At 31.3% G+C, this 13,579-nt stretch overlaps 1 protein-coding gene across 1 annotated transcript; it reads right to left on the reverse strand.

Annotated features, from left to right (window-relative positions):
- Positions 1-329: 329 nt before the first annotated feature.
- LOC117125235 lies at positions 330-12,510 on the reverse strand. The gene is made up of 8 exons (XM_033271696.1): positions 12,415-12,510; positions 4,413-4,451; positions 4,226-4,264; positions 4,050-4,091; positions 3,841-3,876; positions 3,303-3,332; positions 1,488-1,668; positions 330-729 (listed from the first exon to the last, which is right to left on the reverse strand). Exons 3-8 carry the CDS (start codon positions 4,235-4,237, stop codon positions 542-544), a joined length of 489 nt encoding a protein of 162 aa, XP_033127587.1. The 5' UTR covers positions 4,238-4,264; positions 4,413-4,451; positions 12,415-12,510; the 3' UTR covers positions 330-541.
- Positions 12,511-13,579: the final 1,069 nt, after the last annotated feature.

Here is a 13,579-nt window from a genome sequence, read left to right on the forward strand (position 1 = left end):
CTAAAGCCCTGTCCACACTATCAAACTTTGTCAAAAATATGCAACGTGCCTAAGTTTGACCATGACGATATAATAACATCATGATCATATAGGGTATAGGCATACTGTCATTATAAATGGGTTTAGAACCGTTTTTTTGTCAAGGAAAAATAATAGTGTGGAGTGGGCTTTATAAAGAAGGTCTTTGTTGTCATGCAAAGTATTGTGTTGTATTATGCTGCGGTTTATAGTGTAAAAACTGACAATATTAAATATCTAAAGAAATGAAACGTGCATTCAATATAAACATGTATATTTATTCATGACAAATATATGAAAGACTTTACCGCATAAGGCCTGCAATATTGGACCAAAGTTTTAACACAAATACAATAAAACATAAAAATAAAGCAATGAATTCAACAAACTTTGTTATACTGTATACAATATGACAACCCATTTCCATAGAACGGTGAATGTAATAATGCAACAATGTTCTCTTTCGTAACAGTAAATATTTTAACAATAATTACGTTTGTCTTACAGGACCGATGATACATACTTAATCGAAACAAGCAGCATTATCTCTAAAACAATGTTCTTGGAAGTTGAATCGGATAGAGGGGTTGTGGTCGATGTTGCGTGTCGTTGGGAGCACGACTAGATTTTTGTTTGCGTACGACTTCCTTTTTCCAATGACATCACGGATGTCAGCCTCATTCCGACCTGGGTAAAGTACTTTAGCATAATCTGACAATAAGAGTAATAACTTACTGTGTAGTAGGGTTATGTTTCTCAATTGTAATATATACTTTAATAGAATATATTAATTTTAATTTATTACTTTTAACAAAGTAATGATAAAATTCTACATTGTAAATAGGAAAATTTATTGATTTTAATTTAATACTTTTAACAAAGTTACGATAAAATTATACATTGTAAATAGTAAAATTTTATTAATAATGAATGCATTGTAACTTTTATGAAAATGCATTAGAATCTTACTGTAAACATACTGTTCCGGTTATAAAATTGATAAGAAAACCTCAAAATTTCATTAAAAGTTTAGTCAAAACATAGCCATTTCAATGCATGGTTTATTATTTATGTTAATGCTACCGTTAATTGTTTCCTTTATATATACTTCTTACTTTAATTACCAATTGAATAGAAACTCAACTTTTTGAATATTGTATAATATAATTTTTCTAGTTTTTAAGCTCAACACAAATGCTATATTAATATAATAATTTAAAAAAAACCTCATACAGTATGTAGGTTATCCATTCATATTCATTACAGCTGACAGGTGCCAAATTTAAACTTATGATATATAAAAACAGTTACGTTTAATGCTGTTTATAATGGTGTTTAATTTGTGTAAACAAATTGTAATTACTTGTAATCATGTCGACTTCAAATATTATGTTATAGAAGAATAACTGAATTTAATGACAGCATCTTCATTTTCAATAATTTACCCCATGACAATTGAATGTACTTACTGACAGTTGATGTAACTTTACTGGGATCAAGTCGCCTTGCATGTTCTCCACTTTTTCGCTTCCCAGATATAGTTTCATGTAAAAGCTCATCATCTGAAAACATGAAGTTTGTCAGATATCTAACGCCCTTAACCATTGATGATGTGCCTTCACACATAGACCTGATCGTTCCTGGGAACACCTAAAAAATTCAAATGTACTTGAATATAAACATGTATTGTAAAAAAAACTATATGAATCACTTCAACAGAATATACTGTGAAATTTTTAGCTGATTTATTAATAAAGATGTATTTTCCCACGCTAAAGTAGAATCTGTTTCTTTTTACAATGGTTATTTGTTGATGATGTTGTGTAATTTGCATGTTTTAGACTATCAAACTTACATAAGACATTCTTAGTTAATGAACCGATAAATTAAATATAGCAAACTTCTGATGTGTGCATAATAATGTCGAGTGTTTGTAAATAAACTTCTACGGAATACGAATTTTTTGCTGTCTGAAAACCGCGCTCAAAAAGTATATTTGAGTATAATACAAATCGCATATAGCAAGTTTGGTAAGCACGAATTAATGTAGAAGGTAAACTTACATCTCCACAGCCCTCAAAATTAGGAGTAAAGCACGTCGGCAAAAAATCGCCGGCGCTAAAAAAAAATTGACGCCGGCGATACGCCGGCATTTTTCGAATGTTGTGCATCATGTATCTATTATTGCGTAAACAGCTTAGTGTGCACCGATCCACACAGCGCAGTTGCTGTGGGTGTTTCATAATAAGTTACTTAGGCCTAGAACGAACTTGCTAGCTTAAGGCTTAGGCTAGCTGTAGCTATCAAAACAAGCACCAACTAAACATTGAATTACGTACACCCTGTCTCTTATACACATCTAGATGTGTATAAGAGACAGCATTTTTCTCCACCTACTATTTGAAATGTAGCCAACGTTGATATCATGATATTATCAACGCAGAACCCGACTAACACCGTCATTTAAAATTATACATTTTTTTTAAAATTCATTTTTTTTCATTCGTATTAAGTCGAAGGAGGTTGTTAGCTACCGTAGGCCTATATAATAATTTAATCTAGTTATAAAATAAAATGTACAACAATTTAAGTTTATTTTAATAAAGTTTCAAATCGAAAATACGATACCTGTACAATTGGTTTTCCATGAGAAGCAGTTTTGATGAGAAAAAGCTCCTTTTCGTCAAGCGTTTTTGCGCTGCTGCTTCCGTCATTTAAAATACTGTAAAAAGTGGCCTCTCCATTATTCAATGGTTCCGTTATAAATTCTGCTTTAGCAGCTTCACTAAGATAAAATAATATCTCCCGTCCGGCCATATCGCTGGTGTATCCCATACCGAGATCGACATGATGTACGTCTCTTTCAAATTTAGCAAATTTGCTATACAACCGAAATGACTGCTTTTCTTGTGCCACTACGTAATGGCACAACTGAAATTTCTTGGTCAATTGCTGACGCTGACGGTGCGATATTTGATGCAGATACGGAATCATGATTCTCTGCTTTGGGGGTGTGGCTTGCTCTCCAGGTTCTGTAGACGGCAGATTTTCTACTTTCTTTCGTTCATTTAGCCTTAGAACGGCAGTCAAATGCGCTCCACTTTTCTTAACGTGGTCACGGAAATGGCATAGTTTAATGTTCTTCTTGCCAGTGACATAGGCGCCTGCATCGATGCACCCCTTCCCTTTTCCCACGGCACCCAACTCATTGAACTCTCGGCACGTTGCACACCATATTAATACCGGAGAACCACTCTCATCTACCTCATAACCGAGATGCTTACCGAATTCAGTCTTCCACTTCTGGAACGTCCCTGCTTTCATCATTTTTAATTAAATTGATAAAGCAAATGGAAATTTAAATTTTAGTGAAAAAACGTATATACACTAGTCAAACTTCGCGGTATAAAAAGTTTTAAGATTGCAGAATTCGAGAAAAGTGGGCTTTGATAATATCGTGCGATTGATTATGGTAAGTTTAATCATTTGACATTAATCGCACGGTATTTCCATGACGACATATCTTTTGATATGATTAAAAAAATAGGGAATCTGCAAATGAAAAGCATAGATACCATTTTTATAAAATGTTTTGAAAGAATTGGATTACATTTTATATTTTTTTTAATCCAAATATGAATATAGTTCATATTTTAACAGATTGTCGACTGAAAGAATTTTTAGTTATTAATAGGTCACCTATGTATAGGCCTACCTATCACCAGGAACTTGCTTAACATATAAGGACTTGTGTAACGTTTGTAAATCTAACATAAAAACATACATAGAAATAAACTTACAAAGGCCGTATATTGTACTTACCCTTCGTTTGAACTTTTTTCGTTTGTGGTTCTTTGGCTGTAAAATAATTAGAAATACAGCTAAATTTGACATAAAATATCAATAAATTATCAAACACTGTATGTATCACAAAAACCGTCAATAAATGAAAACTTACTTAGACTAGACCCTTGTATAGCTTATAGAAATTTAACATAAAAATGAATTTACAAAGACAGTACTGTGCTTACCCTTCTTCGTTCCACCAGACTTATTTTGGGGGGGTTGTTTGGCTGTAAACATAAAAAAATTCATTGGATTACCAGACGCCGTATCTCAAAAACTAAAATCAATAAACGAAAGTTTTGATAGATTAATAACGTATGGAAATTTAATAAAAATGAATTTACAAAGGCAGTGTACTTACTCTTTGTTCCATCAGATTTATTTTTTTGGGGGGATTTGGCTGTAAACATAAAAAAATCACTGGATTACCAGACGCCGTATCTCAAAAACTAAAATCAATAAACGAAAATGTTGATAGAATAGATGGGCTTGTATAACGTATGGAAATTTAATATAAAATGAATTTACAAAGGCAGTATTGTACTTACCCTTCGTTCCACCGGACTTATTTTTTGGGGGGTTTTTGGCTGTAAACATAAAAAAATCACTGGATTACCAGACGCCTTATCTCAAAAACTAAAATCAGTAAACGACAGTTTTTATAGAATAGACGGGCTTGAGGGGTTTTTGCTTGCAAAAACATTTTTAAAAAATAAATGGATTACAAAACGCTGTATCACAGAAACAACAAATAGAGACCAGACGGATTTGTATAACGCATGATGCAAATTAAAAAAAAAAAAAATACTGGAAAATCAAATGAAAAGGCTTGTGCTTACCGGTATCATTTTTTCCATCAGATTTTTTTTTTGTGTTTTTTTGGCATTTTTTTCGACATTAATTATGTCATCATCAGGAATGAAAAATTATCCATATTAGCAAGCTTATATACACTAGTACCAAAAGTGTTTAACTAATCAAAACATTACCTCTAGTAGGTGACATAGCAGTGATTTAAACAAAAGATCAAAGCATTCTTACTCTAAAGATCAAAGATACCTACAAAAACAAAGAAAGCTCTTTTGAAGCTCTAAGCCCATTGTTAAGCAAAGGGTGTAGTCTACGTATAGCGAACGCTTCTTTAAACAATAGGAGAGACTAGTTTCGGGAGCTGTCAATAATGCTAGTACTAGAAAATATTAAACCTAATTTATTACTTACATTACAGACGATATTATCATTTTCAAGTATACCCTGTAATCCTAAAACAAATTGGAATAGTTTTTAACATGATCAAATATAACACTATCAGATCGTGAAGAATGTTCTTTAAGTCTAGTTATTAAGCACCTAATCAAAGTCAAACAAGAAAACAACACGTCGTGTAGGCCATGTGTATGTATAGGGTCTGTAGGTAGGCGAACAACTCCATTCCTGAACCATGTACAAAGAACAATCCAGTCAGCTATTTTTAGCATTCGACATGCTTTCCCTGTCTCAGATAACATTCCTGAACTGGCGGCGTTTAGGAATGCCCAGATTGTTTATTGAATGTTTTCACTGATAGCCTTATCGCATTAACTCGGTGTGAGGTAATTAATCTGGGCTGATAATGACGCCGTCGTTTAATGATAATGACGCCGTCATTTGACTACGGTAAGGTACAGTAATTTACGGAAATTTATTTAGGCACGGGAAGTTTTTTAATTAATCTGTTATGAGGAACTTTGTCAAAGGCTGACGAAAAATCTAAAAATATAACATCAATATTTTTACAACCATTATCAATACTTTTAGACCAGATGTGAAAAACCTTTGTTAAGAGATATTCTGTATTATACATTTGCCTAAAACCAAATTGGTTATCAGAGATAATGTTATTTACTTCCAAGAATTCATTAATCTTATAACATAGCAGTTTTTCAATAACTTTACTTATTATTGGTGTTAGGGACACAGGTCTGTAACTTTTTAAATCATTTTTTGGTTTCCCATGTTTTTTGTGGACTGGTACTAAATTAGCCTCCTTCCACTGTTTAAGGACAATGCCCTTGTTTATAGAAAAATTAAAGAAATAACAGAAAACATTAGCAAGTTCTTCCTTACATTGTTTTAAGAACAATGGAAGAATACAATCTGGCCCAGGTGACTTAGAAGCATCCAGCTTAGATAAAGCATAATAAACTTCATCTATTTCAAAAGGTTGAAATTCAATTTCATTTTGAATTTCAAGAGCAATATTAGACAATTAGGCAGATTATCATCACTCTGGTTGGCAGTAAAATTTGAAGCAAATTTTTCATTAAATAAATCTGCTATTTGTTTAGCAGAAGTAACCGATTGGTCACCAATCTTAAAACAAATAATTTCGGACTCTTGTCTAATTGACCTGATATAAGCCCAGAATCTTTTAACATTGTTAGACTTGTTGTTTGATATGTTCAAAATATAATTTTTGTGACTGCAATAAATTTCTTTCTTGAGGTGTTGATTGCACTTTTTAAATTCTTCTTTTGACTTCTCAGTTTTTTTACTGGGTATATTTTTTGTAAAGTTTTCTTTTTTTAGTACACAATTTTTTTATTTCTCTTGTTATCAAAGGAAATGAACTTTCCTTTTTTCTTTTCTTAATGGGAACACAATCCACAATGGCAGCATAATTTTATCATGATTTTCCCCCCATACATTACTAACATCATCTGAATCAAAGCATATTCCCAATCAACATCCCTCAACAGGTTTTTCATTTTATGAAAATCAGCCCCTTTAAGATCATATACAATTTTGTTGATTTCTTTTGAACGCTTGATTGATAACCCTAATGTAATTTCCACAGCTTTATGATCACAAGAATCAAAATTGAGTGCAGTTTTACATTTATCTACTAAAAGGGGATTTGAAGTGAACACTAAATCTAAAAAATGCTCCTGACCATCACGAGTAACATAAGATGGCTGATTCATACCCTGAATAAGGCCTACTGATTGAGTTACATCAATTAGTTTTCTTGCTTGGCTTGATAGATTACATTTTTCATCAATATTATTCCAGTCAATGTGAATGTTAAAATCCCCCATTAATATTACCATTTTGTAATTGGTAATTTTACTTTGTAGTTTCTCAAGGTTTTCACAGAGATCACATTAAGATACTGTATATTAGAAGAGGGAATGTAGGTAAGAATGGCCCCGGGAAAAATGGCCCTAGAAAAAATGGCCCAGGAAAAAATGGCCCCGGTAAAAATGGCCCCATATGACAGGTAGGTAAAAATGGCCCCAATGAAAAATTCGGTAATAGAAATGATATATATTTTTTTAAATCTTCAAATATTTAAATACTGTATATTTAGTTATGTAATCAGAAACTACAGTTAGACCTTATTTTACGGGAACCTTAATTTGATTATTTGTTATTTCATTTGTTTTATGAAATGACAATAATAATAATAATAATAATAATAATAATAATAATAATAATAATAATAATAATAATAATAATGATATTGGCAATAAATTGTTACAATACTGTAACTTACAAAGCAACTTTTAAAAAATAGTAACATTGCATGCGTTAAAAAAGATGCGGTTAAATTAGTATTAGAAACTTCTTAGTAGGAATACAACAGTACAGTAAAATAGTCAGCGAGTTCGTCAAACAAGGTATAAATTAAAAAAAAACAGTTACTGATTGATTAAATAATTCTATTTTAAATAAGAAATGATTATGCACAGTGAAGGTAACATAGGACAACATTTAAAAGATCATTATATTAGTGCTACTGAAACTGTTAATTATTTCAAGGTTTTATCTAAGTGCAAATCCAAGTTTGATTTTTTAATTAAATAAATGCTTTGGATCAAAGAACTAAAACCTACACTTAACAAACAAACTGATTCAGTTAAAGCCGTAAGCCTGGTTCACGTCGAACTCTATCTAGATATACCCGTCTTGAAACATGATACGATAATCCCCTAATTGCGTTCGATGCCAAGTTAGAGCCAGATAAACAGCCAGCCAGTTTCAGGCCGTCAACGTCACACGGTGGAAAGGCTTGTTTAATAAAACATCTACTGTATTTTATGAACCTCTAGTACCAAGTAGTATTCGTTCAAAAAAAATTGTAAACTACTGTAGAGAAGGTGTGAGTTTCCACTACCTAACCTAGCCGACCAGTACAAACCAACGACGTGCAGCAGCGTGTTCTATCGCAATCTAAGTAGTAGATTCTCTAGGCCCTAGCTACATTTACCTTCAATAAAAAAACGAATTATTTTAATTGCTAGCTAGCATTCTTCCATTTAACAAAATATTGTTTTAATTTTCATTAAAACGTATGTATACTTTATGGACCTTTCTGTCCTGTTTTGTAGTTTTTAGATCGCTCAATTGTGTTGTTTACATGCACTTCGCGAAAATCTAGCTTCCCCGTGTCAAATAAGTGGCTGGCTTCCACACACTTTTTTATTTCGTCATCGTAAACATATGCGCTTATTTTAACGACTGGCGTTGGTGGTAGTTCGTTGAAATTGAATTAATAGCGACTATTATAGCAGAAATGGAAAAGATTGAATTGTCAATAAATAAATACAACAAATCTGATTTTATTAAGAAAAATATACATTATCACTTCGAAAAACGTACGCCATCAGACTTTTTAACGTTATTACTTGGTCGATGATGCAAAGGGCGAAGGTCATTGGTAATATCGACTATTCGTAAAATGGATGTTTGCTGGGTTTTTAACTATGATATTACAAATAATTTTTGAAAACCAGACTAATGAGACTACTTCGATGCTCTTGTTAGCATTGTTGAAATATGTTGTTGCCAGCCAGAAGATGATAATATGGTGGTACAATACAACGACGCTGGCTTAGATGTCTACGTTACGTAATCGTGTACTTGTAATCCGAACCAACTTTACCGTTAATTTACCTAGTAAAGTTAAGTCACATAACTTAATTGACTTAATTCCTTTATCTAGCTTTAATTGAGTGGTTCACGTCGAACTTTTAACTAGTTAGGTGGATGTATATCTAGATAAAAGTTCGACGTGAACCATGCTAAACTGTTTATTTAGTTAATCTGCTAAGAAGGGCTAATTATTGCTTAGCTCCACTGTGGCTCCACACAGTAGGCCCTATTGATATGTAAATTAATTACTTACTTCCTGTCACTGCTTGGTATTTTTGTTTTTAGTTTTTTCAATTTACTTGATCTTGAGAATGGTTCATGATGGACCCGAAACGTCGATCTTTCTTGTCATTAAATTTTGTTTTGAGATTATGTTCTTAATTGATTTGATAAATAAAAGCCACAAATAATACTTTGATTGACTAAATTTCATTATGTAAAAATAGTTATGCTTTAACATAGATTAAAAATATATTACACATTACTTATTTTTAATCTATGGTATTTTTAATTAATTTTCTTTCTTTTTTATTGGAAATTCCGTAGTGCAGAGTAAATTTATCAAAACCCATTAGGTTTACAGTAATATGAAAAAAAATTTAGTTTATACAGAAATAGTATCTAAAATGATCTCAGTTTCCAAAGTTAAAGCAAAAGATCTAAACACACAATATTAGGCAGAGGATGTATTTGTTTGGAAAAGAACCCACTCTTTTGTGAAATTAAGAGGCTTATAAGTGAAAATTGTAAATTTAGAAATAAGTTTTATTTTTTCCTTTGAACTGAGATCAGTATGTGATTTTTTTTTAAATTTCTTTAAAAGCTTTGTTTTTTAACAATTACAGCAGATGCAAATAATGTTCTGAGAGAAAATCGAAAAACAATGGCCATTGAATAACATTTTTGATAGTAGAAAAACGTTATTTCACTAACAAAGTAGGAATGACATACAGTATACTACCAAAATATGCAACTCATAGATAACCACAAACTTCACTTTTGTTAAATATCAAATGAATTAACTTTACATGTTATAAACAATGTAAATAAACAGTAGTTAAAGCATGTGGATCAATTGTTTGTTTGAATCACAAGTTCATGTATGGGAAAAGGGTTTATTCAAAGAAGTATTAAACTGAATAATTAGGAATACATTAATTATTTAAGCAACTAATTTAGTTGCATACTTGGTTTTTACTCATCACTTATTAAATCCAAGTTCCTACTACAAATTGCCATTTACATTTTACTTTTTGCAAGAATTAATATTCAATGATAAAATATTCAAAGATAAATAAAAAGCCATGAATTACACTTTTTATTTTTTTCCCATTTAAATGTTAAAAAATAGCACAACATAATCAATAAATCAACATGAATCATGCATTTAATAATACTAAAATAATTTACTTGTGGCTGATTTCACGGAAGCGAAATCACAATTTTCTAAAAATTCAATCTGTGGGTTAGTATGAACATCAAATTATTTTTTTTTTTTTTTAAAGAAAAAAAGAGTTCTACAATCATAATTATATGGTTTAGATAGGGTTTGCAGTGTGTTTAGAGGTTTGTGGTGTATTTGCAAGTATTTTTTCATAAAAATTCTAAATTTTAACCAAAAAAAATAGTTATGAATGTATTTAATTTTCTTATTGATATACCAAGTCAGTCAATCACAATTGAATTGTTTGATTTTCTACAGTGTGTTTTGTGAGGTTTGTGGGATTTAGCAATACCACTTAATCCTACCATAATCACCCTACCCTCACAATTTTAATTCTTAGCATAATTGCCATATAACTATATATATTCTAAGCCAGTAGTAGGCACTTGGATTTAGTTGGTGATGAGTAAAAACCAAGTATGCAACTAAATTAGTTGCTTAAATAAATGTATTCCTAATGATTCAGTTTACTAAAAGCAATACTTCTTTGAATAAACTCTTTGCAGACAATTTATTGCTAAGTTTGCGAAAAAGTAAGACTCCAAAGTCCTGCAACTACTCCACTAGTAAAGCCAGTCACACCAGAATTACAAACACATCAACCAAAACACAAAGAAGCTGACAACAAAAACACTGCATCATTTAGTCATCATATTGATAACATAATACATGAATTTGCTCAAGACAATATCACTTCTTACTACAACATGGAAACCAAAGATTACACGATTATTGTGAGTGGATTTCCCTTTACAAATAAAAAAAGTAACGGTACTGGGTTTGGTCTACAGGAGTTTGTGCTTTGAACAGGTCATTCCATTCTTTTAAGAAGCCTTTTGATGGAGAAAGTTTACCCCTATTAGCAAAGGTTTGCCCAGGTCTAAACTAACTACGGCTATATAAATTGATTAGAAGATTGAAAATGTTATTTGTATAGAAAAATGAATGAATAGAAAAAGATTACTACTATGTCCATTCTTATTGATTTCAAATAGATCATTCTGTGGTGTTGATGGTGTTTTGAATGGATCATTTTGTGATATTGATGGTGTTGTGAATGGATAATTTTGTGATGTTGATGGTGTTAGGAACGGGTCGTTCTGTGATGTTGATGGTGTTGTGAATGAATCATTTTGTGATGTTGATGGTGGGGAAGTTGAAAGCTGACCACTGTGTGATGTTGAAGGCAGAGATTCATCCACATCTTTTATAGTGGAAATAATTGAACCAAATCCTGCCAACATTGTCATTTTTCTAAATTGCGTTGTCCCTGTAAAATGTAGAATATGAATTTTTTTTTAAACTAGAGTAATTTTTTACTGAAAAATCTTTCAAGTAGATGTAGGCATATGTAACATTTTAATCAAATTTACTACTCTAATAATGATATGAACTGATGGTGTAATAGACAAAATTAATTGAAGGGGCAAAACATGAATAAGAAGAAATGAAGTTCTTAACGTATTTATGATTGTAGAATATGAATTCTTAAAAAACTAGAGTAATTTTTTACTGAAAAATCTTTCGAGTAGATGTAGGCATACATGTAACATTTTAATCAAATTTACTACTATACTAATGATATGAACTGATGGTGTAATAGACAAAATTACTTTAAGGGGCAAAACATGAATAAGAAAAAATGAAGTTCTTAACGTATTTATGATAGTAGAGTATGAATTCTTAAAAAACTAGAGTAATTTTTTACTGAAAAATCTTTCGGGTAGATGTAGGCATATATAACATTTTAATCAAATTTACTACTATAATAATGATATGAACTGATGGTGTAATAGACAAAATTAATTGAAGGGGAAAACATGAATAAGAAAAAATGAAGTTCTTAACGTATTTATGATTAAAAGTATGGTGGAATGGAAAAATAATAGGTTTAAAAATTGTAATGTTAATTACTAAGTGATTACCTTTCATAGAACTTGCGCTATCATTTTGTTTCTCAGCTGTTTTGTTTTTTAGTTCCTTTATTTTTTGTACCAGCTGTAATAAATTAATATATACTGCCAGTTTCTTTATAAAGAGCAACAGGGATAATATGATGAAATGTTAACTGTGTGTCAACTTGTAATGTCAGGTACATATTCTCACTTTTTACAAGAGAATACCAACATAGCAATAATAATGTACATTATCAACATTTTTTGTGGTAATAGCAAAGAACCAAAACAACGTACCTGTATGAGAAGTTTTCTTTGTTTTATTAGCTGCCTTGCTAGCCGAGTCTGTTTGCTTCTGATTATCAGTAGTTTTTTGTTTCTTGGTATCAGTAGCTTTAATCTCCCCTAATAAAACAAATACTTTACTACATTATGCCATCAGAAATATATAGTAGGTCTGTTCAATAATTTTTAAGAATAAATAAATTTGTAATTTTTTTTAAGTATCAACTTTAAAAAACAGCAAAAATGGCAATAAACACAAATGAAAATAAACCCGCAAAGTTAAAACACACTAGTCGTGAGAGAAATCCATTTTTGGACATTTGCCACCAAATATTTGATTTTTATGGACAACCACTATTAAGTACTGTAGCCACAAAAAACAATAATTTCATATTTTGGAAGGATGTTGAGCTCATGGTCCCTTCCTTTGATGTGGCATACTGTACCATCTCCATACAATTTAATCAGGTCAGATTATCCAACTTTTCACATAAAATTATTATTTATTTTATATTCATCCACTAAATAAAGGTCGACAGTACTGTACTCATAAACTCTAGTGAAATCAAATAATTAAATAATAATAATAATTATAATAATATGTAACTGTGGATTAAAAGCTTTTTAAGCTTGAGAAAACGTTATGCCATATGGTACTTAATTGTTGAATTATTAGTAGTGAGTGGGCCTAGTAATACTAGTAATAGAAAGTAGACCCCTAATTGTTGAGAATAAAATAGTTTATTACCATTGTTAATAATAATAATAATAATAATAATAATGTAGTTTTATATAGCGCACAAATCCATCTAATGTAAGATGCTCATGGGGCTTGAAATGTGGACTAGGAACTCGATCAATAACTGTCTTCGCCCCTAAGGGTCCCATCGTGTCTGTGCTACCCGGTAACCTGGTACCAGCAAAAAAAAAATTAAGAAAAATACAAGTTAAAAAGGTGAGTTTTTAAAGCTGCCTTAATAAGTGCGATCTTTCCATTCAAAAGCATCGACTACCCTCACATTTCTAGGCCTAGGCTCATTTCATCAAGAACATCTTCGCCGTCAGAACTGCTTGAAGCCCCACCGTCATCATCGCTAACAGGCACGTCTAAGTCTCGCACATCTAAAAATTCACCTTCATCGCTGTCTGAATCAAAAATCAGGTCAATCGCTTGCTC

This window comes from Anneissia japonica, unplaced genomic scaffold (genome assembly GCF_011630105.1).
Source record: "Anneissia japonica isolate Jap-2015-1 unplaced genomic scaffold, ASM1163010v1 scaffold287657_len28367_cov101, whole genome shotgun sequence".
NCBI classification, from domain to species: Eukaryota; Metazoa; Echinodermata; class Crinoidea; order Comatulida; family Comatulidae; genus Anneissia; species Anneissia japonica.

What these genes read in the sequence shown, in the direction of transcription:
- LOC117125235 (XM_033271696.1), bottom strand. An exon ending in GTCTGGTGGAACGAAGAAGG is followed by an intron (nt 3,877 to 4,049) that starts GTAAGCACAGTA and finishes ATTATTTTACAG; the next exon opens with CCAAAGAACCACAAACGAAA. An exon ending in GAAAAAAGTTCAAACGAAGG is followed by an intron (nt 3,333 to 3,840) that starts GTAAGTACAATA and finishes TGATGAAAGCAG; the next exon opens with GGACGTTCCAGAAGTGGAAG.